General features: G+C 44.3%; 1 protein-coding gene across 1 annotated transcript in view; it reads right to left on the reverse strand.

Moving 5' to 3' along the window:
- The window catches only part of LOC120922504, a 37,204-nt gene that overhangs the window by 10,363 nt on the left and 3,483 nt on the right, over positions 1 to 23,358 (reverse strand). The window contains exons 4-8 of the mRNA XM_040334696.1: positions 19,715 to 19,774; positions 18,014 to 18,052; positions 15,026 to 15,091; positions 9,819 to 9,863; positions 7,212 to 7,238 (exon numbers count right to left, since the gene is read on the reverse strand). Coding sequence (XP_040190630.1) covers positions 7,212 to 7,238; positions 9,819 to 9,863; positions 15,026 to 15,091; positions 18,014 to 18,052; positions 19,715 to 19,774 — 237 coding nt within the window. The remainder of the gene's footprint in view (positions 1 to 7,211; positions 7,239 to 9,818; positions 9,864 to 15,025; positions 15,092 to 18,013; positions 18,053 to 19,714; positions 19,775 to 23,358) is intronic.

Genomic DNA, 23,358 nt, shown 5'->3' on the forward strand with positions numbered 1-23,358 from the left:
GATATGTGGACATTACAGTGGGGGATATGTGGACATTACAGTGGGGGATATGTGGACATTACAGTGGGGGATATGTGGACATTACAGTGAGGGATATGTGGACATTACAGTGAGGGATATGTGGACATTACAGTGGGGGAGATGTGGACATACAGTGGGGTGGGGGAGATGTGGACATTACAGTGGGGGAGATGCGAACATTACAGTGGGGGAGATGTGGATATTACACATCTCCCCCACTGTAATATCCACATCCCCTCACTGTAATATCCACATCTCCCCCACTGTATATACGATTGTCTGCTTGCTTAGTCACTACAGAATAGAACGGCACAAGCAGGCAGATCCACGAGCAGTTGAGGCGGGTGATGTCAGTGCGCCGCACTAGGGGAGCTCACCTAGGCCGCCGCTGGGTGTACCAAGATGGCTGCCGCTCCGAGCTAGGGCCGAAGCCGCGGCCTTTCCTATGGCTCCGCTCCTCTCCCCCCCTCCCCGGCCGGCGTCTTCATTGTCACTGTGGGCACCCGGCTGTGACAGCTTTCGGCTTCACGGCCAGGCAACCACTGCACATGCTCGAGCGGCACTGCGCATTTTTGAGCCGTGCGCGCCATCCGATTGGACAGGCGCTCGCCTACAGGGAGGGGCTGTGAAAAGGCAATTAAGCTAATCGCCTTTCCAGCCCCTCGGCGGAAGGAGGAAGTGGGACAGGAAGTCTCCTTCTCCTAAAGCCCCCACTCCCCCCCCCAAAAAAAAGAGATTTTTAATACAGCTTACCTGTAAAATCTTTTTCTTGGAGTACATCACGGGACACAGAGCGGCATTCAATTACTATATGGGTTATATGGAGTACCTTCAGGTGTAGACACTGGCAATCTCAAACAGGAAATGCCCCTCCCTATATACCCCCTCCCATAGGAGGAGTACCTCAGTTTTGTAGCAAGCAGTATGCCTCCCAAAATGGTCCTCAAAAAAGAGGGGTGGGAGCTCTGTGTCCCGTGATGTACTCCAAGAAAAAGATTTTACAGGTAAGCTGTATTAAAAATCTCTTTTCTTGGAGTACATCACGGGACACAGAGCGGCATTCATTACTATATGGGATGTCCCAAAGCAATGCTTACAATGAGGGGAGGGAGAACATCTCCAAGACAAAAGGATTTAATTTAGAGATATACTCAAATCATAATAAATCCAACTTAGTTGAGAAAAATAAAAATTTTAAATTTAACTCGAACAAGAGGAGCCCCCGGAATCCGAGGGTCTCAAACTGCAGCCTGCAGCACTGCCTGCCCGAAGGCAGTATCAGTATTCCTTCTTACGTCCAACTTGTAGAATTTGTAAACGAGTGGACAGAAGACCAGGTTGCCGCCTTGCAAACTTGAGCCATAGAGATCTGGGTGGTGTGCTGCCCAGGAGGCGCCCATGGCTCTAGTAGAATGAGCCTTTAATGATACTGGAGGAGGCAACCCTTTCAAGCCGTAGGCCTGAGTGATTAATTGCTTAATCCACCTAGAAATGGTGGACTTTGCAGCTGCCTGCCCCTTCTTGGGCCCATCCGGTAGAATGAACAGCACATCTGTCTTCCGGATCTTCTTTGTAGCTTTAAGATAGGCCTTCATGGCCCTGACAATATCCAAGGTATGCAGCAACCCTTCCTTTCTGGAAGTAGGTTTAGGGAAGAAGGATGGTAATACCAAATCCTGGTTCAAATGAAAACTGGATATGACCTTCGGAAGGAAGGAAGGATGAGGGCGGAGAACGACCCTGTCCTTATGAAAAACAAGATATGGTTCCTTACAGGATAAGGCTGCCAGCTCCGAAACTCTTCTTGCGGAAACTATGGCAACCAAAAATACTAACTTCCTTGTCAGTAGAACCAAAGGAATATCAGCCAACGGCTCAAACGGTTGTTTCTGTAAACTTGACAGAACAAGATTTAAATCCCACGGACAAAGCGGGGATTTAACTGGAGGTCTAATACGTAAGACCCCCTTGAAGGAAGGTCTTAACCAGCGAGTGGGTGGCCAGCGGCCGCTGAAACCACACTGACAGAGCAGAAATCTGTCCTTTGATTGTGCTTAATGCCAATCCTTTATCCACTCCTAGCTGGAGAAAACTTAATACTCTATCGATGGTAAATTTGCGAGAAAGCCATCGCTTGGACTCACACCAGCCTACATAGGCCTTCCAGACCCTGTAATAAATCACCCTAGAGACCGGTTTTCCTGGCTCTGATTAGGGTAGAGATTACTTTCTGAGACAGACCTCTACCCCTGAGAATCAGGGATTCAGCTTCCAGGCCGTCAAATTTAGATGCCGTAAGGCAGGGTGGAGGATCGGACCTTGCGATAGCAGGTCCTGGCCGTAGAGGAAGAGTCCAAGGGTCTCCACTACCATCCTTAAGATTAGTGAGTACCATGCCCTTCTGGGCCATGCTGGAGCTACCAGGATGACTGGTATGTGCTCCACCCGGATCCTGCGCAGCAGGCGGGGTAGTAACTGGAGCGGGGGAAACGCATAAAGAAGTTTGAACTGATGCCAAGGGCAAACCAACGCATCGGTTCCGCAGGCCATCGGATCCCTTGAGCGGGACATGAACCTGTCTAGTTTCTTGTTGAGTCTCGATGCCATGATATCCACGTCCGGCACTCCCCATCTTTGGCAGAGTGCTTGAAAGACTTGTGGATGCAGAGACCATTCCCCCGGCCATAGAGTCTGGCGGCTTAAGAAGTCCGCCTGAAAGTTGTCCACTCCTGGAATGAATATTGCCGATATGCAGGGCACATGAGCCTCTGCCCATAGGAGAATCAAGCTCACCTCTCTCTGAGCGGCTTGACTCCTGGTTCCCCCTTGGTGATTTATGTATGCCACGGCCGTGGCATTGTCTGATTGAATTCTCACCGGGAACCCCTGCAATTTTGACGTCCAAGCCCTGAGGGCTAGTCGAGCAGCTCTGAGCTCCAAGATGTTGATGGGCAAACTGCTTCTCTGGCTTTGCCCAAGTACCTTGGCGAGTGCAACCATCCAAAATTGCTCCCCAGCCCGTCAGGCTGGCGTCTGTGGTCACTATCTTCCAAGCCACTGGGCTGAAAGACTTCCCCTTCAGTAGATTCTGAGGGTCTAACCACCAACACAGACTTTGTCGGACTCTTGATGAGAGCGGCAACGGGATATCCAAGGCCTGTGGCCTTCTGCTCCATGCTGACAGGATGGCTGCCTGTAGGATGCGAGTGTGGCTCTGGGCGTATGTACCGCCTCGAATGTGGCCACCATCTTGCCTAGTAACCTCATACATAGGCGAATAGTCGGTTCTTTCTTGCTTAGAACCAGTAGGATTAATTCCTTGATGGCTTTTACCTTCCTCAGAGGTAGGAACACTCCTTGTTGTTCTGTGTCTAATCTCATGCCGAGATATTCCAACTGCCTTGTGGGCTGGAAAGCTGACTTTTCTCGATTTAGGACCCAGCCGAACCTCTCGAGGTATTGGACCGTGAGGGCCACTGCTCGCTCCAAGCCGGGAGACGAGTGATCTATGACTAGGAGGTCGTCCAGGTATGCTAGGATCGTGACCCTTGGATCCTTAGTTTGGCTAGGATTGGAGCTAGACCTTCGTGAACACCCGGGGGGCCGTAGCCAACCCGAAGGGAAGCGCCACGAATTGGAAGTGACGCGAAGCCACCATGAAGCGTAGATATCTTTGATGTGGCTGATAAATTGGAACATGAAGGTAGGCATCCTTATGTCTATGGACGCCATGAAGTCGTCCTTCTGGAGTGTGGCAGCTGCTGACCGCACGGATTCCATCCGAAATGAGCGGATCTTTAGATATGCATTTACCATCTTTAGGTCCAAAATTGGCCTGACATCTCCATTGGATTTTGGGATGATGAATAGGTTGGAGTAGAAACCCAGCCCCTGTTCCAGGACTGGTACCTCTACTATTACTTCCTGGGAAAGTAGATGATCTAATGCCGATCTTAATGCGGCTCCCTTTTCCGGATCGTTTGGGATCCTCGACTTCTGGAAATGAGGAGGAGGAAACCTTAGGAAATCTAATTTGTAGCCTGTGGCCACGGAAGACCGTACCCACTCGTCGGGAATGCTGGCTTCCCAAATCTCTGAAAAGAGTCGCAGCCTTCCCCCACCCACGAAGGTGGGGGCGCCCCTTCATAAGGTTGGCTTGGGGGCTGGTTTTGCTGGTTTGCGAAACCACTGCCTTTTGCCTCTAACAGCCTGTCCTTGTGATCTGCTGTTGAAGCCGAAGTTTGCTTTTGCAGGAGGCCGTCGATACTGCTTGGCATTAGAGGGCCCCTGCCCAGGGGAATACTGGTCGTTTAAAACGCAGGTCCCTGAACCTTCTTCTTAGTTGGCAAGAGAGTACTCTTGCCGTTTGAAATGGTCTGAATGTATTTATCTAGGTCTTCTCCGAAGAGTCGTCCTCCATGGAAGGGGAACCCTACCAGGAGCTTCTTGCATGGGGGCTCAGCCTCCCAGCTTTTTAACCATAAGAGTCTTCTCATATGGATAAGGGATAACGATAAACGTGACGCTTGCTGGATAGAATCCTTGATTGCGTCTACCGTAAAACATATGGCCTTAGGGACATCCGAAAAATTTTTCTGCCTGCTGGGCCGGAATAAGTTTAAGCATCTGCTTAAATTGGATCCGATAATGCTTGAGCGACCCCAATCGCAGCCACAGCTGGCTGTACTACTGCCCCTGCAGTAGTGAAGGAGTTCTTAAGTAGTGCTTCCAAGCGCTTATCAACTGGATCCTTGAACACCTGTATGTTTGTCTACAGGCATGTTAACGATCTGTTTAACACATGAGATGGCTGCGTCCACTGCAGGAGTAGCCCATCTTTTGGAAAATTTTTCTTCCATAGGATATAGGACAGAGAACCTTTAGGTGGTAAGAAGATCTTATCTGGCTTGTTCCAATCTTGGAACAAAATCCCTCTAATAGAGGATGAATTCGGAAACACAGCATTGCTTTGAGGCGCCCTCAGTGAGCCAAAGCTGAAACCGTCGATACCTGGAGATCTGGTACTGGCAAGTTGAATGCCCTATGGACCAAGTCCGACAATCCTTGAATCCACCAGCTCTCCTCAGGGAGACTGCCCCAGACTCCTCTGTATCCGGGTCTTCGATCCCTGAACCTACTGGTCCTTGTCCAAGAGGTCGTCCAATTCCCCTGAGGAAAGGACCTCCTCTTCTGAGGGTCCGCGCTCGGGCGACGGAGATCTATTCCGCTTACTGCCCCGCATAGCTGCGGCTATCATTTTTCCCATGCTTTTCTGCATCTCTTTTAAAGAGGTGAGTAATACCTCCTCCGTGACCATCTTAGGGTTGGACTGACCCGCGTCAGCTCCAGCCCCAGATCCCGATGGCCCCAAGGCTCCCTGTAGGGAAAACAGCGGCATACCATGGTACAATACCGAGGTACACCTGCTACCTATTGGTATTTGGAACTATAAAAGTTAATTGTCCCAAACACCTGTTTGGGGGATAAAAAAATGCTTCTCTCCCCTAGATGACTTTTTTTTTTTTTTTTTTTTTTCGTTTTTGTTTCAAATCCAGGAAAGAAAAAACATTCTGTCCCCCTGAGTAGTATTGCAAAGAAAAACTATGAGATGGAAAAGAAACAGCCTATTTCTAGGCTTGAAAAAAACAGTCCTCTGAAGACTGCAATATCCTTTCTGGCCACTGTGTGTCCTCGGCGCCCCGTGCTGCCGCTCTGGTCTTTCTCCTCAGTTCCAAAGTATTGAATGGAACAAACAAGGAAGGGCCGCCCCTTCCTTTAAGCCACTGACCCGCCCTTCCCCCCCAGCAATCTCAAACAGGAATGCCCCTCCCGACAGGGGGAGGGGGGGGATTTTGGGAGGAAGGGACCTCTCTGTTCCAGCAAACTGCAGCCTGCAGCCTGGAACCATGAGGAGGTCAGCGTTTTGCCTGCTTGCAGGCTCTGAGGAGGAAGACTGAATGGAGCATCGCCTGGAGGCCTGCAGGTAAGCAAAGCTCTCTGACACACACATATATTTTTATATAACACAGGCCCCACTCAATGCTTTTCCAACACTACAAGGGAGGTCACATCTTATGGGGAATAATACATAGAGAGCCATCCTATCTTATGATATGTGACTAGTTTGCCAGATGCAGTGCATAACTTTAGGCATGTCCCCTGTGACCCCCCAGAAAAAAACCTGCTAAGAACCAAGTTCCGCAAGTTTTCCCCTCACTTACCTGCTCCATGCCGCAGGACTTTGCCAAGCAAGAGGCCCAATCTTCCCCCATCTCCGTGGGGATGTCTAGACCTTCAGGCCCTGGGTTCCTATGAAGGATCCACTGTCCTGGGCCCATATAGCACCCTGGCAACAGAAAACTTTAGTACCCAAAGGTTTCTAAGTCTGGGCCCAGGGTCCAGCTCTCTAAAAGAAAAGCATTATGGGGCTATACCCAAGGGTTTGGGGTCCGGTTACTGACCACTTTAAGCGCTGAGGCTTTTTGGACAGAACCGGTAGCTCACCTAATCCCAAGGATGCGGAGGCAAGCTAAACCATGACTAACACCTAAGACACTGGCGTAAAAACTGAGGTACTCCTCCTATGGGAGGGGGTTATATAGGGAGGGGGCATTTCCTGTTTGAGATTGCCAGTGTCTACACCTGAAGGTACTCCATATAACCCATATAGTAATGAATGCCGCTCTGTGTCCCGTGATGTACGATAGAAGAAAAATTGATTGGCATGTAAGGGGGTGAGGAGTGGGATAAGCGGAAGTTCCATTTTTGGGTGAACTCCGCTTTAATGAACTACAAGTGCTGTAATTGACACTTCCTCCAGCTCTCCAATCGACAGCCCTACAGAGGTATGGGCAAAGAGCTGGAAGAAATATTTTCAGGAACCTACCATTGCACCCGACGATCCACTGATTGCGGGTGCAATTGGTTTACAGACTCCAATACAAAAAATTATAAATGCACATTTGTTTTCTGCAAAAGTTTGTGCATTTTTTTTTCAAAGGGTAACCCTAGCCTTTAAATCCTATAGTCTAAGCTTTAAGGTAACCAATTATCTGTGTAAAAGCTCACAGATAGTGATAGCGGACAATTAAACAGTTAACACTTCCTTTTTATATGCTTCAATTGGAATTTGAATTGCTGCATTCATTAGGCAAACACAAAACACAAATAAATAAAAAATGTATGCATACCGCAACAATCTTTGTTATACAGGTAGCCTGTAAAATAAAGTAGTGTTAGTAAGGGCTAGAAATCATTATTCAAGTCTAAGTGAACTTTCAGATTAAATTAGCTAAATATAATTCAGGTGCATGAACGCAAAGGTATTCAAGTCTTAAGCCTCATACACACGATCGGATATCTGATGGAATCGAATCCGATGGATTTTTTCATCAGATATCTGATGAAGCTGACTTCATCATTCTTGCCTACACACAATCAGTCAAAAATTCCGACCGTGCCAAAGCGCGTGACGTAACAACACTTCGACGTGCTAGCATGCGTCGACTTGATTCTGAGCATGCATGAATTTTTTGACCGATGGTCTTCCACACAGACGATCGTTTTTTTTCTATCGTCTTTTCATCGGACAAACTAATCGTGTGTACAGGGCTTAACAGTTTGTTTCTTTTTAAAAATCGGCCACAGCTGAGGAGAAAATCCTGTCATGCCAGCATCTTCCAAGTGGAACCCTTGCTCTCTGTGGTAGTCAGAGCCAGTGCTTTCCAATCAGCAGGGAGTATGAGCTCTGCTGATTGCACAGCTACAGGTCTGACCGGTAGGGTGCATGTCGGACCTCTGCAATGAGACCACTGCTTCTCCAAGGAGAGCAAGACCCTCTGGGCAGCTGATAGCAGGGGATGAGATTTCTGCTTTAATCTGTGTCTGCTTTATAATGAAAACAAACATTGTATTGATGCACTTAGTTTGTATTTAGCTGATTAAAATTGGTTTAATTGGGCTTTAAATGCTGATAAAATAATTGAAACATGAATACTGTAAAAAAAAAAAATCCTAGAAATGGTCTGTAACTATTGCAACAATGTTATAATCTATATTTGTTAGTCCAGTGTGTTATGAAGAGTATTTCATACCTGTGCGTTCCAAATCTTTAAATTAGATATCACCTGTAATTTCCCCTCCTGACAGGCCATGCAGGGTGTCATGACAATGTAATATGTGGCCGCTTTATAGAGAAGTCCCTGTGATTTGGAAAACTGCAGCCACCAGTAGGCTCCTTTTCTCACTTATGGAGCATTACATTTACAGGCCAAATAGAGCGCATTGCTGACGGAGTGGAGCATGGCCATCATGTTTTCCTGAATACTTTCTTCAAGCAGTTCAAACAGTTGCTCTACTACTATTCTGGACAGTACCAGGAGACGGCTCTCTGGTAAGTGAGATGCTAAAGTGTGCCCCTGCCAAGCTGAGGTTGAGCCCTGCACATCCACATATGCAGTTACTAGCACAGTATGACATTAGTGCCATTCACTGGCAGAGGAGCACCGCTGATTACATGGCAGAGGCGTACTCTCCCAGTATAATCTGCATGGCTGGGCTGTAATTATGGGGTAATGCAGAGGCAGGGGAAGGGATCCTTTCCCAGCAGGGCACCCAGAGTGAAGTTCCTCGTATGTCTCTGCCTTGGCCCCAAACCCTGACTCTGGAACTAGACAGCTCTGCAGTTTACAAATCTTAAACATAAACTGAAGTTATTCATAGGTAAACATTAAGGTAGACATGACAATTTTAGAAAAAGGAAATGCTAGTGTAGGTAGTATATAGATTTGTAGATAGCTCCAATTCAGCTTAAAATATTTAAAGTAGTGTACACAAAAATGACAGCCATGTACACGAAGCAATGACTGATCCGAAAAGGGTATTAATTTAAATTGAATCGTTGTTTAAACTTCTACATTTATGAATTTTAGTTATTAAATTAGAATAATAGCCTAAAAAAATTGCAACAGGCAGATTTTTAATGTACGTCTCTTCTGCATTACCATTCCATTGCCTGCCTGTATGCATGCACATGCTGAGATAACAGCAGTGCTGAGATTACTGAACTTCTGTGCATGCATGGGAGTGACAACATCTCGAACAATGCAAACATCCGGGATCGATACCAGAAACTTCTGGGCTGAAGATGACAGGAAGCCGGTGTCTTGTCGATCTAGTTACCCTATCGATATGGTTCCATGCTTGACTGCGCAGGGCCCAGACGAAGCCCAAGGAAATCTCCAAACCGGGCGGCATCCAGGCTCATTCCTTAACATCCCGTGGATTGGGAGGATGTTAAAAAAAGAGCCAGGAGGCCGAGCGAGCGCAGCGAGCCGTCTGAATGAAGCGAGGACGTGAGGCCGACTGGCCACTTACAGCAAATTCCACGTCGCCCTGGACCTTTTGCTACAGCTGCTCAGGTTCGGTGATTTCCGTTGGCTCGGATTGCGCCTGCGCAGTCAAGACGGGAAACATATCAATAGGAGAAACCATATTGTCAGATCAACTCCGGAGATTACAGCGCTGGAGAACAGGTGATTATAGTTCCGCTTTAAATCTGTTGTTTGAATGTGTTTTACAATGACTAATATTCAGACATTATAATTGGTGCATGCAATATCTTTGTAAATATAGCAGTTAGAGGAACAGCACTAGTGCTACCACAGTTAAGTAATCGACAAGACTGTATATAGGAATAACAACGCTGATTTATGCCTAATTATATATTTTTAGTCTGAAGAAAAGCATTAATTACAGGTGAAAATTAGAAAGATTTAAGATACTGTTAGAGATCTTACGGAATCGCATAATAACGAGAGTACATCTTTTAATCCCAAACTATCCTAAAATAGAAAGAAGATACATATTTTTTACTTTGTATTTTTTATGAATAAGTCAAGCTTCAAACCTTTCAAGGCCATTGTTGCCAATGTATGGAGAATTAGATCCTAAATACCTCTTTCCAGTAAGCAGCTTGGAACACTTAAAGTAAAACTAAAGGCATTTTTTTTGGAGTGGAGTGGAGAGGAAAAGAACACCTATAGGTTTTTATTGCAATCTGTGCCCTCGTTCAAGAGATTCACCCTCTCTATTTGTCCTGTTTACCATTATCATCGCATAAGAAAGTCAACAAAGTCCCAAATGTTGTGTTTGTCCCAAGAAAAGTAATAGAGGGGAACATTTCCAATGGGGGAATCGCCAAGAAGTTCCCTTAAATTTGTGGGGGTTATCTCTCACTCCTGTTTTGGCTATGGGACATGAAGTGAAGGTAAATGTCCCCAATAGGACAGAGATGGCAAAAAAATAAACTGACATGGGTTATAACTTTCCCTTACTCTACCAAAGTGAAAATATACTTCTATTTAAAAGTGGTCTGCACACTAAAACACAGTGGGGTTGATTTACTAAAACTGGAGAGTGCAAAATTTGGTGCAGCTCTACATAGAAACCATTACCTTCCAGTTTTTTTTTTGTCAAAGCTTAATTGAACACTCTACAGTTTTAGTAAATCAACCCCAAAGTCTGCTTATATGGCAACCCTCATGACTAGAAAATAATAATCACCTTTCTGCATTGGATTTTGGCTATTGCTTACTACCTGTGGCTGATGTCCATCACAAGAACAAGCTTTTAGCACTTTTCAGAAGTGCATTCTTGCAGAGTTTGGGATACTCTCTTTTTTCCAGGATTCTACAAAAACTTCCAGATATGTCACCCTCGTCTAGGTGAGCCCACCAGAAGCTGGAGAGTAAGATATATACTGTATTTTAATGTTATAGGCTTCATGCACACTGGTCTTCAAAAAATTCCACTTTTTCAGGCATTTGGCTTTTTTTTTTCAGCCTGTAAAAGCACCTCTATGTTAGCCTATGTGTCCATGCACACATATGCATTTGTAGGTGTATTCGAAGAGGACCATATACAAGCTGAAAAAACAAAAAACATCAAAAGCACGTTCGGGACAGGACCCGAAGGGCAGAAAAAAAAACGCTTGATGTGCCTAAAATGCATTTAAAGGCGCCTAAATGCTTGATGCATTTAAGAGCGTTTGAGGGTTAACACATTTGAATGACCAGAATAGAATAATATTAACCATAATAATAATAATAATAATCCATTAACCCTCAAAAGATTGATGCTCCTAAATCCCTATGTAATACACACGGCTGCTTTAGGCATATTTTCTAAGACGCTTTTCTCCTGCCAGTAGAAATAGCATTTACAGGGACTAAATAAACACCCTCTGTGCATGAGGCCCTACTTTCAATGTATTTTTTATTTATTTTATTTACAGCTTTTCTGCTAATATTGTAATTAGGCAATGAGGTCGCCACATAAGCAGATCTTGCTCTCACTGTACATTGTACATGGAGAAGCGCAAGTCTGTGGTGAACACTGCACTGGGATAGTCAGTACTAAGAGAAGATTTTAGCCTGAAATAAGCAAGCAGCATGGTGGGAAGTTTTTATGTTTGTTTAGGTTGGGATAGGGAAAGTGGACCTGTCCTTTAGGTAGGGAACATATACCTAACTGCTTGTAAACATTCTTAATTTTTTTCCATTCCAGGCTATTCAAAATACTTAAAGGACAGTCTCTGCTGCTGATGCAGGGCAGAGGAACACAGCCAGGCCACGGCCACCCCCCCCCCCCCCCCCAATCTCAGTGACAGATGTTCTTAACCACTTAAGGACCGCCGCATGTACATATACGTCAGCAGAATGGCACAGGCAGGCACATGCACGTATATACGTGCCCTGCTTGACGTGGGTCGGGGGTCCGATCGGACCCCCCCCGTACATGCGGCGGTCCCCGTGGCTTCAGGAGCGATCCGGGACGACGGTGCGGCTATTTGTTTTTAGCCGTGCTGTCGCGATCGGTCCCCGGAGCTGAAGAAGGGGGAGAGCCGTGTGTAAACACGGCTTCCCCGTGCTTCACTGTGTCGGCGCATCGATCGCGTCATTCCCTTTATAGGGGAGACACGATCGATGACGTCATTCCTACAGCCACACCCCCCTACACTAGTAAACACACTCAAAGTAAACCCTAACTCCTACAGCGCCCCCTGTGGTTAACTCCCAAACTGCAAACTGTCATTTTCACAATAAAGAATGCTATTTAAATGCATTTTTTGCTGTGAAAATGACAATGGTCCCAAAAATTTGTCAAAATTGTCCGAAGTGTCCGCCATAATGTCGCAGTCACGAAAAAAATCGCTGATCGTCGCCATTAGTAGTAAAAAAAAAAAAAAATGCAAAAAAACTATCCCCTATTTTGTAAACACTATAAATTTTGCGCAAACCAACCGATAAACGATTATTGCGATTTTTTTTTACCAAAAATAGGTAGAAGAATACGTATCGGCCTAAACTGAGGAAAAAAAATGTTATATATGTTTTTGGGGGATATTTATTATAGCAAAAAGTAAAAAATATAGCATTTTTTTTCAAAATTGTCGCTCTATTTTTGTTTATAGCGCAAAAAATAAAAACCGCAGAGGTGATCAAATACCACCAAAAGAAAGCTCTATTTGTGGAGAAAAAAAGACGCCAATTTTGTTTGGGAGCCACGTCGCACGACCGCGCAATTGTCTGTTAAAGCGACGCAGTCCCGAACTGTAAAAACCCCTTGGGTCTTTAGGCAGCATTTTGGTCCGGGGCTTAAGTGGTTAAATTCCCTCTTTCAAAAACTGGTTACAATGGAGCTACAAGTCCCAGCATTCTGTGTATCTGTAATTTTATAAAGGAACTACAAGTCCTAGCATTCTGTGTATCTGTATTTTTATATAGGAACTACAAGTCCCAGCATTCTGTGTATCTGTCTTTGTATATAGGAACTACAAGTTCCAGCATTCTGTGTATCTGTCTTTTTATATAGGAACTACAAGTCCCATCATTCTGTGTATCTGTCTTTCTATATGGGAACTACAAGTCGCACCATTCTATGTATCTGTCTTTTTATATAAGAAATACAAATCCCAGAATTCTGTGTACCTGTCTTTTTATACAGGAACTACAAGACCCAGCATTCTAGTGTATCTGTCTTGTATACAAAAAAACTACAAGTCCCAGCACTAAATGTATCACCTTGTATACACGGAACTACAAGTCTCAGCATTTTATGCATATCTAGGAATACAGAGAGTATGGGGGGGGGGGGGGCTGGTGTTATCTAGGAGTATAGGGGGTTCTGGTGTTATCTAGGGGTATAGGGGGTCTGGTGTTATCTAGGAGTATAGGGGGGGGGGTCTGGTGTTATCTAGGAGTATGGGGGGGAGGTGGTCTGGTGTTATCTAGGAGTATAGGAGGGGTCGGGTGTTATCTAGGAGTATGAGGGGGGGTGTCTGGTGTTATCTAGAAGTATGGGGGGGGGGGTCTGGTGCTATCTAGGAGTATAGGGGTGGTCTGGTGTTATCTAGGAATATGGAGAGGTGGTCTGGTGTGTTAGCTAGGAGTATAGGGGATTGTGGTGTTGGCTAGGCATATAGGAGGTCCTGGTGTTATCTAGGGTATAGGGGGGTCTGGTGTTATCTAGGCGTATAGGGGGTTCTAATGTTATCTAGGGGTATAGGGGGGTCTGGTGTTATCTAAGAGTATGGGGGGGTCTGGTGTTATCTAGGAGTATGGGGGGGGGGGGCGGTCTGGTGTTATCTAAGAGTATGGGGGGGGGGGTCTGGTGTTATCTAGGAGTATAGGGCGTTCTGGTGTTATCTAGGAGTATGGGGGATATGTGTTTGTGAGACTCTTGCTAGAGCAACAGCAATCAAAGCATATTTTATAGGTACAATGAAGGTTTAACCGTGCCTCTTTAGCCCCTACCACTGTTAACAGTTTGATCGCACCCAGTTTTTTGCCGTGGCGCGCATAGCGTGCTGTAGGTCACTATCTCCAGAAAATGTCTCTCATTCTCAAGTTTTAAAGTTGGGAGTTATGTGTAAGGGCCCTTTCACACGTGCGGACCGTATGTCCGCATTTTCATCCGTCCGTTGAAAACGGGACATACATGGGTCCCTATGTGATTACGGGTGTCAGCGGATGACCATCCGCTGACACCCGTAATTTGTCCGCCTCTGCAAAGATCCACAAAATCGGACGGAAGAAAATCCTATTTTTCTTCCGTCTGCCGGATCGGATGGGATGAACACGGACATACGGTCCGTGTTCTTCCGATCCCCCATAGGGGAGAGCGGAGGAAAGACAGGGCGGTCCCTGCACAGTGTGCGGGAACCGCCCTGTCAGCTGCCAGCTCAGCAGGGATTTTACGGAGGATCCCCGCTGAGCTGTACGGACACACGGAGGCGGATCATTACTGATCCACCCCGTGTGAAAGGGCCCTAAGTGTTTCACCAAAATCTAGCATTATATTTGCATAATACATGCTTGAAATTTTTTTTTTTTTTAACACACTGATTAAAACCCACTGCTTGCTCACTCCTTCTGTTTGACATAATGGGGTTACTTTATTAAAGGCAAATAGACTGTTCATATAACAAGGGAATGTTTCCTTAACTTTATGAATGTGATAAAAATTCACTTTGCAAAGAATTCCTATTAAATACTGTACGTGCAAGAAAAATAAAGAATACAGTATTTCAGTTTGCGTATGATTAGATGATGGAAGTCATCAGAGCTTTGCCTTATTCAAGCTAAGAGAAAATTCCCTTGCATAGTTAAGTCTACTTGCTTTTTAGTGTGCAGACTGGGACAGGCAGCCTGCACACATTATTCCTTTTACTCACAAGGTCCTAAGGTCCTGTCATTCTTTTAAAGCCAAACATTTTTTGGACCGTGTATAAGTCAGAGTGAGGATTCTAATGTGAGCATGTTAAAAGCAAGAAAAACCTCCCCATGTTTGTTAATAGATATGATATTCTGTAGGACCATCATGCAGGCTGAACTTTTCATTGTGCTTTTGTTGTTCTTGTTTTTAGCATCAATATAATAGACAGGAAAGTGCTGTTAGTTTATATTAGAGCCAATTAACACTCTTTTAATATCAGTAAACTTACCAAAGCTGTGATAACAGTTTCTACAATAGGTTGTGCAGAGTCAGCAGTGACATCCACCAAATTTACCTAGAATGAGAAATAAATCATATATTATATGCATTGTCATAGTGTTTACAAACTGTACTAATTCATTCTGTTTTTGATTCAGGGTCTATTCACACCAGGTGTGGTAGGACTGCATTATGTGGCAATTTCAGTACATTTCCACCGCAAGACAAGGCAAAATGTCACAGTGTTACATTTCAAAAAGGTTCAATAAAAAAAGACAGTTTTCATTGAACAGCGTGATGTGTCATGATTGGCGCATTAGTATTACAGTCACCCCACTTCAGTTGCTGCGCTAATGCAGCGGCTGTTGTGAATAGACCCTCAAACATACTAAGAAGAGAACATTTTCTATCAGTCAAATCAGAAAGCAGTGCCAGATTAGTGCTCATTTATTTAAAGCTTGTGTAGATCTCAATAACTGTAAACCTCCCTAATACAAATTGCAAATTTATGTTGTAGCTCTGAATGGGAAGAAATGATTACATTTTGCACCTTATCAGTCCTCGTATGTAGTGGCTACATTAGTTTCAGGTTGTCTTTTCCTTCATTTTCACCTAGCCTTACTCACTCAACTGTACAACTGTATACATGAAGAGAGCCATGGTTGCCACTCTAGACCACTCACCTCATTACTAACCTTCACTCCCCATATCAGTTACATACAGTAGGGAAGAGTTCTTTTGTAGGTCACAGAAGGGTAGCTGGGAAAACTGATTAGACTTGTTGGTATATCAGTTCAGAGCACAGTAAGTTAAAGTGATTGTAAGGGTAAATTAAAAAAAGAAAAATAACAAGCATGTCAATACTTACCTGCCCTGTGTAAGCCACGAACCTGCTCCTCTTTTTGAGTCCCCCCGCCGACACTCCTGGCCCCTCCCCTCTGTCCAGTGCTCCCATGGGAAGCAGCTTTCAATGGGGGCACTTGTGTGTGCCCCGCCGCTGTGTAAATTGACAGACAGCGGGACTCTGCCCTGCTCCCAGCTTCCTAGTCATTGGCTTTGATTGCAAAGACAGCAAGTCCCGGAAGTGAAGGGAGAGAATAATTGCAGATGTGAATGGCGCTGGATCGAATGAGGTCTCAGGTAAGTAAAAGGGGGAGGGGGTGAGGGGGGATGCTGACACCTAAACATTGTTACCATATTGCAAGGAATGCATTAAGGTAAAAAATGTTTAGGCTTCACAACCACAACCACCTCGTGTGTACGAGGCCTGACATTATTTAAATGTCACAAAATGAGAATTCATTTATTTATATGCAGCAGAGCTGAGCTATGGTGCAGTGGCCAACAGTGACATTAGGTGAGGTGCTATGCGTTTGGAAAAAATGCAGCATTGTGGTATGAACAGGGCACACAGAACACAATCTACGTACAAAGATCAAAACAGAGCAAATTAAGAGTTATAAACAAGTCCTAACCGCCTAAACCACACCATTGTCTATGCTTGCATAATTTTAGATTATTTTGGCCAAACTGGTGGAGCAACAGAGTCCTTGCTGATCAACATGGGAAGTCTTTACAAAAGGTTATTTGACTTTACAGGTAACTACTGCCACATCAACACACATATATTATTCAGAAATCTCACCCAGAACACCAACAATATCGTTAAATTCCAAGTAAGCATCCATGACAATGCTATAAACATGCTTTTAAATTGTATGTAAACTCTAGCATTCAACTTCTTTTATATGGTCTGTTAAATATACAATTGAATGTATTTAGTTATATCTGTTTGATATACTGTATACAATACAATAACAATAGATCTCCCAGCAGCCAACATTAATAGACCTTCCAGCAGCAAACAACCATAGACCCCTCCCTCAGCAGTAAATCCCTCCCAGCAACATAAGACCCACCAGCAATAATAGATCCACCACCAGCAATGACAGACTCCCAGCGACAATAGATCTCTGGGTAGCCAGCAACAACAGACCTCCCTGAACACTCCACCATCCCTTACGACTACATACATTCAGGCCTCGTACACACGACAGAGTTTCTCGGCAGAATTCACCGAGAAACTCGGTCAAAACCCGGATTCTGCCGAGAAACTCTGTCGTCTGTACAGTTTTGGCTCGATGGAGCCGCCGAGGAACTCGACGAGAAAATAGAGAACATGTTCTCTATTTTCTCGTTGTCCGCGTTGTTCTATGGGAGAAGGCGGCCCGCCGAGCTCCTCGGCGGCTTCATCCCAAAACTCGACGAGGAACTCGACGTGCCAAGCGCGTCGAGTTCCTCTGTCGTGTGTACGGGGCCTCAGTGTTGGAGGTGACGGAACTGCGTTCCCTGCATTCCCGCTGAAAAAAACTTTGCTCCTATGTTATGGAGATAAAGCGATGTAGAGGTGCTCTGTAGACTTATCCTAGGGTGACAACACTGCTCCTCCGTAGATGCACTACGTTGGGTGAGTGTTGTGAGCCTAAGACAGGAAGTGTGTTACTGGCAAGACACCAGGTGAAAATAAAGAGGAAAAAAGCCTGAATAAAAAGCATACACCCATAATACATTAAAGGGGTTGTAAACCCTTGTTTTTTGTTAAATAACAAACATATCATAGTTACCTCCACTGTGCAGTTAGTTTTGCGCAGAGTGATCTTGGTCTGGTTTTCTGGTGTCCCCCAACAGTGCTCGCGGGTCCTCCCCACATCGAAAAACCCCCTAGGAGAAGCATTCTCCCTGGGGGTTACCGTGCGGGCGTGCTCTGGAGTCCAGCATTTGCGCGCATACACACAGAATGTCGGACTCGGCCCCGTCCACCGGCACCCACGTCATTGGATTTGATTGACAGCAGCGGGAGCCAATGGCTGCACTGCTATCAATCTATCCAATCAAGAGCCGAGACACGGGTCAGAGAGGGTTTACAACCCCTTTAATCACTGTGTATGGAAACCACCTCTGAAAATTTTCAATGCAAAGTGCTAGTGTGTAAACTTACTTCACCAAGCCCGAGGATTTTGCGGAGATCACAGCCATCCTGTTGGGTAATAATAAATCAGATCACATTACTGCGGTTTAAACAAAAAGTTCCTTCTGATTATATACAGGATGTGATAGGGACAGTGAGCTGCATCATTCACATAAAGGGTCACCTGCAGAGGAAATGTAATATAGCCATTTAATCAGATGTAATGCTGCTCTGTGAGGGGCATTATATGTAGTATAACATATGAGTCTAATAAATGGTGACACGCCAGTTTCCCTGTTATTTACAAAGATTCTTTGGACAAGATTAGCATCAGCCAATAAAAATTCTGATTTAGCTGAAGCACCAATTTAATGGAAGATCATTTTATAGTAAATAAAAGCAAGCATGCTGTGACAGCCATAATGATAAATTAGGCTCTAAATGTTACAATTACCGGTATTTCTTGTGATGATCAGAATGTATTATTGGACATATTTGTATCCTGAGTATTAGCTAGTCTGGCTGCATATTCTAGGACACAACTAGCCTATACTGAGGGTCAGAGGGAAACTATAATGGTGTTGGGTCAAAAAAATGTATTTCTTTATTTTTTAACCACTTAAGCCCCGGACCAATATGCTGCTAAATGCCCAGAGGCGTTTTTACAATTCGGCACTGCGTCGCTTTAACAGACAATTGCGCGGTCGTGCGACGTGGCTCCCAAACAAAATTCACGTCCTTTTCTTCCCGCAAATAGAGCTTTCTTTTGATGGTATTTGATTGCCTCTACGATTTTTATTTTTTGCGCTATAAACAAAAATAGAGCGAAATTTTTGAAAAAAAATCAATATTTTTTACTTTTTCTTATAATAAAAATTGAATAAACTAAATTTTAGTCAAACATTTAGGCCAAAATGTATTCAGCCACAGGTCTTTAGTAAAAAAAATCACAATAAAAAAAAAATTAGCTTCCTAGCGGCACCAGTGACACTAATACAGCGATCAGAAAAATGATCGCTTAGTGACACTGGCAATAGGGAGTGAAAGGGTTAACTAGGGCGGTGATCAAGGGGTTAAAACTTTATTGGGGGGGGTACGGGGCTACCCTGGACCTAACACTAACTGGCTGTCACACTAACTGTCACACTGACACTAAATGCAGTGATCAGTACATATATGATCACTGCATTCAGTGACAGTGTGACAGGGGGGTGGGTGATCGGAAGGGGTTAAATGTGCCTATGTGTACTGGTGTCAGTGTAGTGTCAGTTGCGACTTACTGTGACTCTTCTCTCATCTCGGCGGTTTGAAAATACCGCCGAGATGAGAGCTGCATCACTTCCTTTGCCTATGTTTACATTTTACAGGCAGAGGAAGTGACACGGCGGTGGCTCACAGGATTGGCTGGAAGCGTTCACGAGGGGGCGGACAGAAACGAACAGCCGTCCCCTCGAGTCGGATCGCTCCCGGAGGTAAGCCGCCCGCCGCACGCAGCGGAGGGGGTCCCGATCGGACCCCCGACCCGCTAGAAGGCAGGGACGTATATATACGCCCATCTGCCTGTACGTGCCATTCTGTGGACGTAAATAGTCGTGCGGCGGGCGTTAAGTGGTTAAAGTGTACATATAGATACAACTTTTGTTGTAATACCATCAAATAAAATTTGGCATTAGGGTCAATGAAATGTATAAAATATGCACTGTAGTTAAACAAAACACAGGCTTGTCTTACCACCACATTTCCATACTCTTTTACAAATGTTACGATTTTTGCAGCCTTGTCCTCTGATGACTGTGGAAGTAAAATGCAATCAGTTAAACATGCAGGAGAGGAATTCTGCTTTTGATGCAATCTTATTAGAAAATGTATATAATATAACCTATAGCACCACAACACTGTAGTACTTGTTCATTTCTATTTTGTCTTATCTAATATATTAAGGCAAATATGTACTGGGAGAAATATGTGGACTACCATTGCTAAATCTTCCAAGAATGCCATGCTGATCTAGTGAATTGAGTTCTGAATTCACTTTGACTTTACTTGCTGCATACTTGTTCTGGGTCATTAACTTAATAAAATAAAACAAGAGGTAAACAAACAAGTAGCATATTTAGGATAGGTCAGCAATGACAGCCCCATATTTTCTTCAGTAGAAGCTTACTGTAATGCAGGCAAAACATTTTCTTGAAAATCAGAAATTTTGTGCGTTTTGATTTCGAAAATTCGGCCAACCAAGCCTCCAATTTCGCCTTATGTTGCTACAGAAAATAAATTTTGTGCCTGGGAATCGTCTTTTCTTTCCAGGTCACATCTCACGCTCATTTCTTTTTCATTCATATTTCTCACACGATTCTCCCATCATTGATTAGAAATTTGTTTGTTTTTCAAAAAATTTCAACATCACTCAAATTCGATGGCCATGCGAAAATCGCACATTGCTGTGGCCCACAAATTTTGCGACATTAGAAGGCAAAATTCTCAATTGCGATATTTGAACGAAAATGAGTTTGGAATTTGACCTGTGTCAAATTACAGAATTTGTCTGACAGCATCAGGAGCCAGTGGCTCGCCGGAGCCACTGGCTCCTGATGCTGTCAATCAAATTCTGTAATGCGAAAGAGGTGGGCAGCGCTGAGCCACACTCACTTGCTATCAATCTGCCCAGTGGGAGGGAGAAAGGTGAGAGAGCCGCTGCTCTCATGCACAACACAGGATCGAAATCGGGCTCAGGTAAGTAAAGGAGGGGCTGAGGGGGATCATGCAGACCAGAAGGCTTTTTATAGAATGCATTAGGGTAAACAAATGTAAGGCTTTAGAACCACTTTAAAATTGACTCTCCTTTGATACATATGGGCCAACTTCACCTGTGCCAATGCTATTAATATTTATTCAAAATGATTAATTTAAGCTCAAGCCGTGGGTCCAAATAGAAACAAATGTAACCCCTTTCCTTTTATTCTCCCTCCCATAGCTTGTACCCTGATCCCACCTCTATCTCTTCTCTCCCCACACATTCCTCTACTTCTTGGAACTTGTGATCACTTAAAGTGACACTAAATTCTATCTTAAAAAAAATAAAAAGTTCTATTCAAGCATGTATTCTTAACTCAAAAAGTACCGTCTATCTTTTGTTTTCTGTCTCCTCAAAGTCCCTAAAATGATTTTTGTTTGCTGTAATCTGATTTCCTGAGAACGTGGGAGCTCCATCCCTATGGGTTGGACAAGCAGAGATTAAAGGGCGGGGTTGGCTGTTCGGTGGTCACCTGAGCATGGATCCCCTGTGCACATGAGTACATGTATATATATTTGGAAGCGCACGCGAGAGAGGCACCACGGACCACCTAGGCTCTGAAGAAAGGGGTGCGCCCCAGAAACGCGTCAGCCGTTTGAGGGACGTCTGATCCTCTCATCATCAAGTCCCACCTGTAGGGGCCAGGAGAGCTAGTTTGTTTGTCAGAAAAGCGTATACCTATGCTAATTTTGTGAGTAGGACCATTGATTTATTCTATTTTTAATAAACATTTTTATTACGGTAATGCACTAGGTCGGTGTGCCCTCCTTTCTTTCTTTTTCTTTAGAGGGTAGTTCCGTACATTCTCCATGGTACCATTGTATGTAGGATCATAGCCAACTTTTCCCAAGATGTACTAGGGTCTGTGGACTATGGATTTGTAGGGTGCATAGAGCATAGTACATGGCGGCAACTAACATGCCCTGCTCATTCTAAACAAACAGAAGTGAGAGGGAAAAGGAGGGGGCTCGGACTATCATGGAGGACATGATGGTGGAGGAAAACGCAATAAGAAACAATTTTGTGCAAAATAGATTACAGGTCCCTTAACCTCTTTATTCCTGAGTTTGGCTCAGGGTGAATTTTCAGTACCAAAAGCAATAACCCCGAGCCACACTCGGGATCACATCGCAGGATCCATGTACAGCTTACTTACCTTGTCCCCAGGACCCTGCGCTGTCTCCCCGCTGTGTCTGCAAGCTGTGTTTCCGCTCGATGTATCACAGTGCCGAGCTCCGTTCCCTGCGAGCATTGCGACTTGGGGGAACTCAGTTCCACCACCTCTGGCTCAGACCCTTTGGTGCCTGCTCACCACAATCACTTGTAAACACAGAAGTCTGGTTTCTGTGTTTACAAGTGACAGCTTTGTAACCCCCTGAACTCTGAACTTGTATGTAATGCAATTCTGGTATTTAATGCCCCTTTAAGACCCTTCTACTGTTTGTGAAATCTGAACTGGTCGTGGTTGAGTTCCTGCACCTAATTTCTGAGAAAAAAAGCTCTGATTGCGACGCACGGGGACGAAGCCCGGCGCCAAATTCTAAAGTGAAAAACACAGAATACATACAGTACTGTAATCTTACAGATTACAGTACTGTATCAAATAGTTTCACATTCCCTTTGTCCCTAGTGGTTTGTCCAGTGCCCTGCATGTAGATTTATATTATAAATACTATTCTTTCTGCCTGGAAATTTGAGAATGTCCATAGCAACCAAAAAGTGTCCCTTTACGTCAAAAGCGGTTTTAGAACCAGCTAGAAAACAGCGATAATAAATTAGAATCACTTGCAGATAGTGATTTGTGGGGAAATTCGTCATCAAACACTGAAAGTAATGACAGCAACAATTCTGCAACTGAGCAAATTTCTGTGTTTTTTATTTGATTACATTACTGAATAATTTTTATCATTATTATATTATTATTTGTTATAATTATTTATAGTTATTTATTATATTATAATTTATGATTTTGTGTTTCAAACTTTATCATACACTGGATGTCTACTAGACTGTTGTTTGGACAGATTTAAGTGAGTTATTTTTAATGCCTTGTACACGCGATCAGAATTTTCGATGGATATTCCGACCGCGTGTGTGCCCCATCTGAGTTTTTCCATCGAAAATTCTGACGGACTTAGAAAGAGAACATGTTCTCTTTTTTTCCAATGAAAACAAATTCTATCGGAAATTCTGTTCGTCTGTATGGAACAAAAAAACATGCATGCTCAGAATTAAGTCGACGCATGCTCGGATGCATTGAACTTTTTTCTCGGCTCGTCATAGTGTGGTACGTCACCACGTTTTGGACGGTCAGAATTTGGTGTGACAGTGTGTATGCAAGACAGCTTGAATGGAATTCCATCTGAAAAATCCGTCGGAGTTTATCCCAACGGAAATTCTGATCGTGTGTACAAGGCATAAGAATTACAGGTCTACAATATAAAATGCCAAATTTCCATGTGAAACAATTGTACCGCTTTCAGCATCAAAAATCTGGCATTATCATACCGCCAGGGAGGGTAAGCAGGGAATGTGTATGGCCCCGTACACACGACCGAGTTTCTCGGCAGAATTCAGCCAG

This window comes from Rana temporaria, unplaced genomic scaffold (genome assembly GCF_905171775.1).
Source record: "Rana temporaria unplaced genomic scaffold, aRanTem1.1, whole genome shotgun sequence".
NCBI classification, from domain to species: Eukaryota; Metazoa; Chordata; class Amphibia; order Anura; family Ranidae; genus Rana; species Rana temporaria.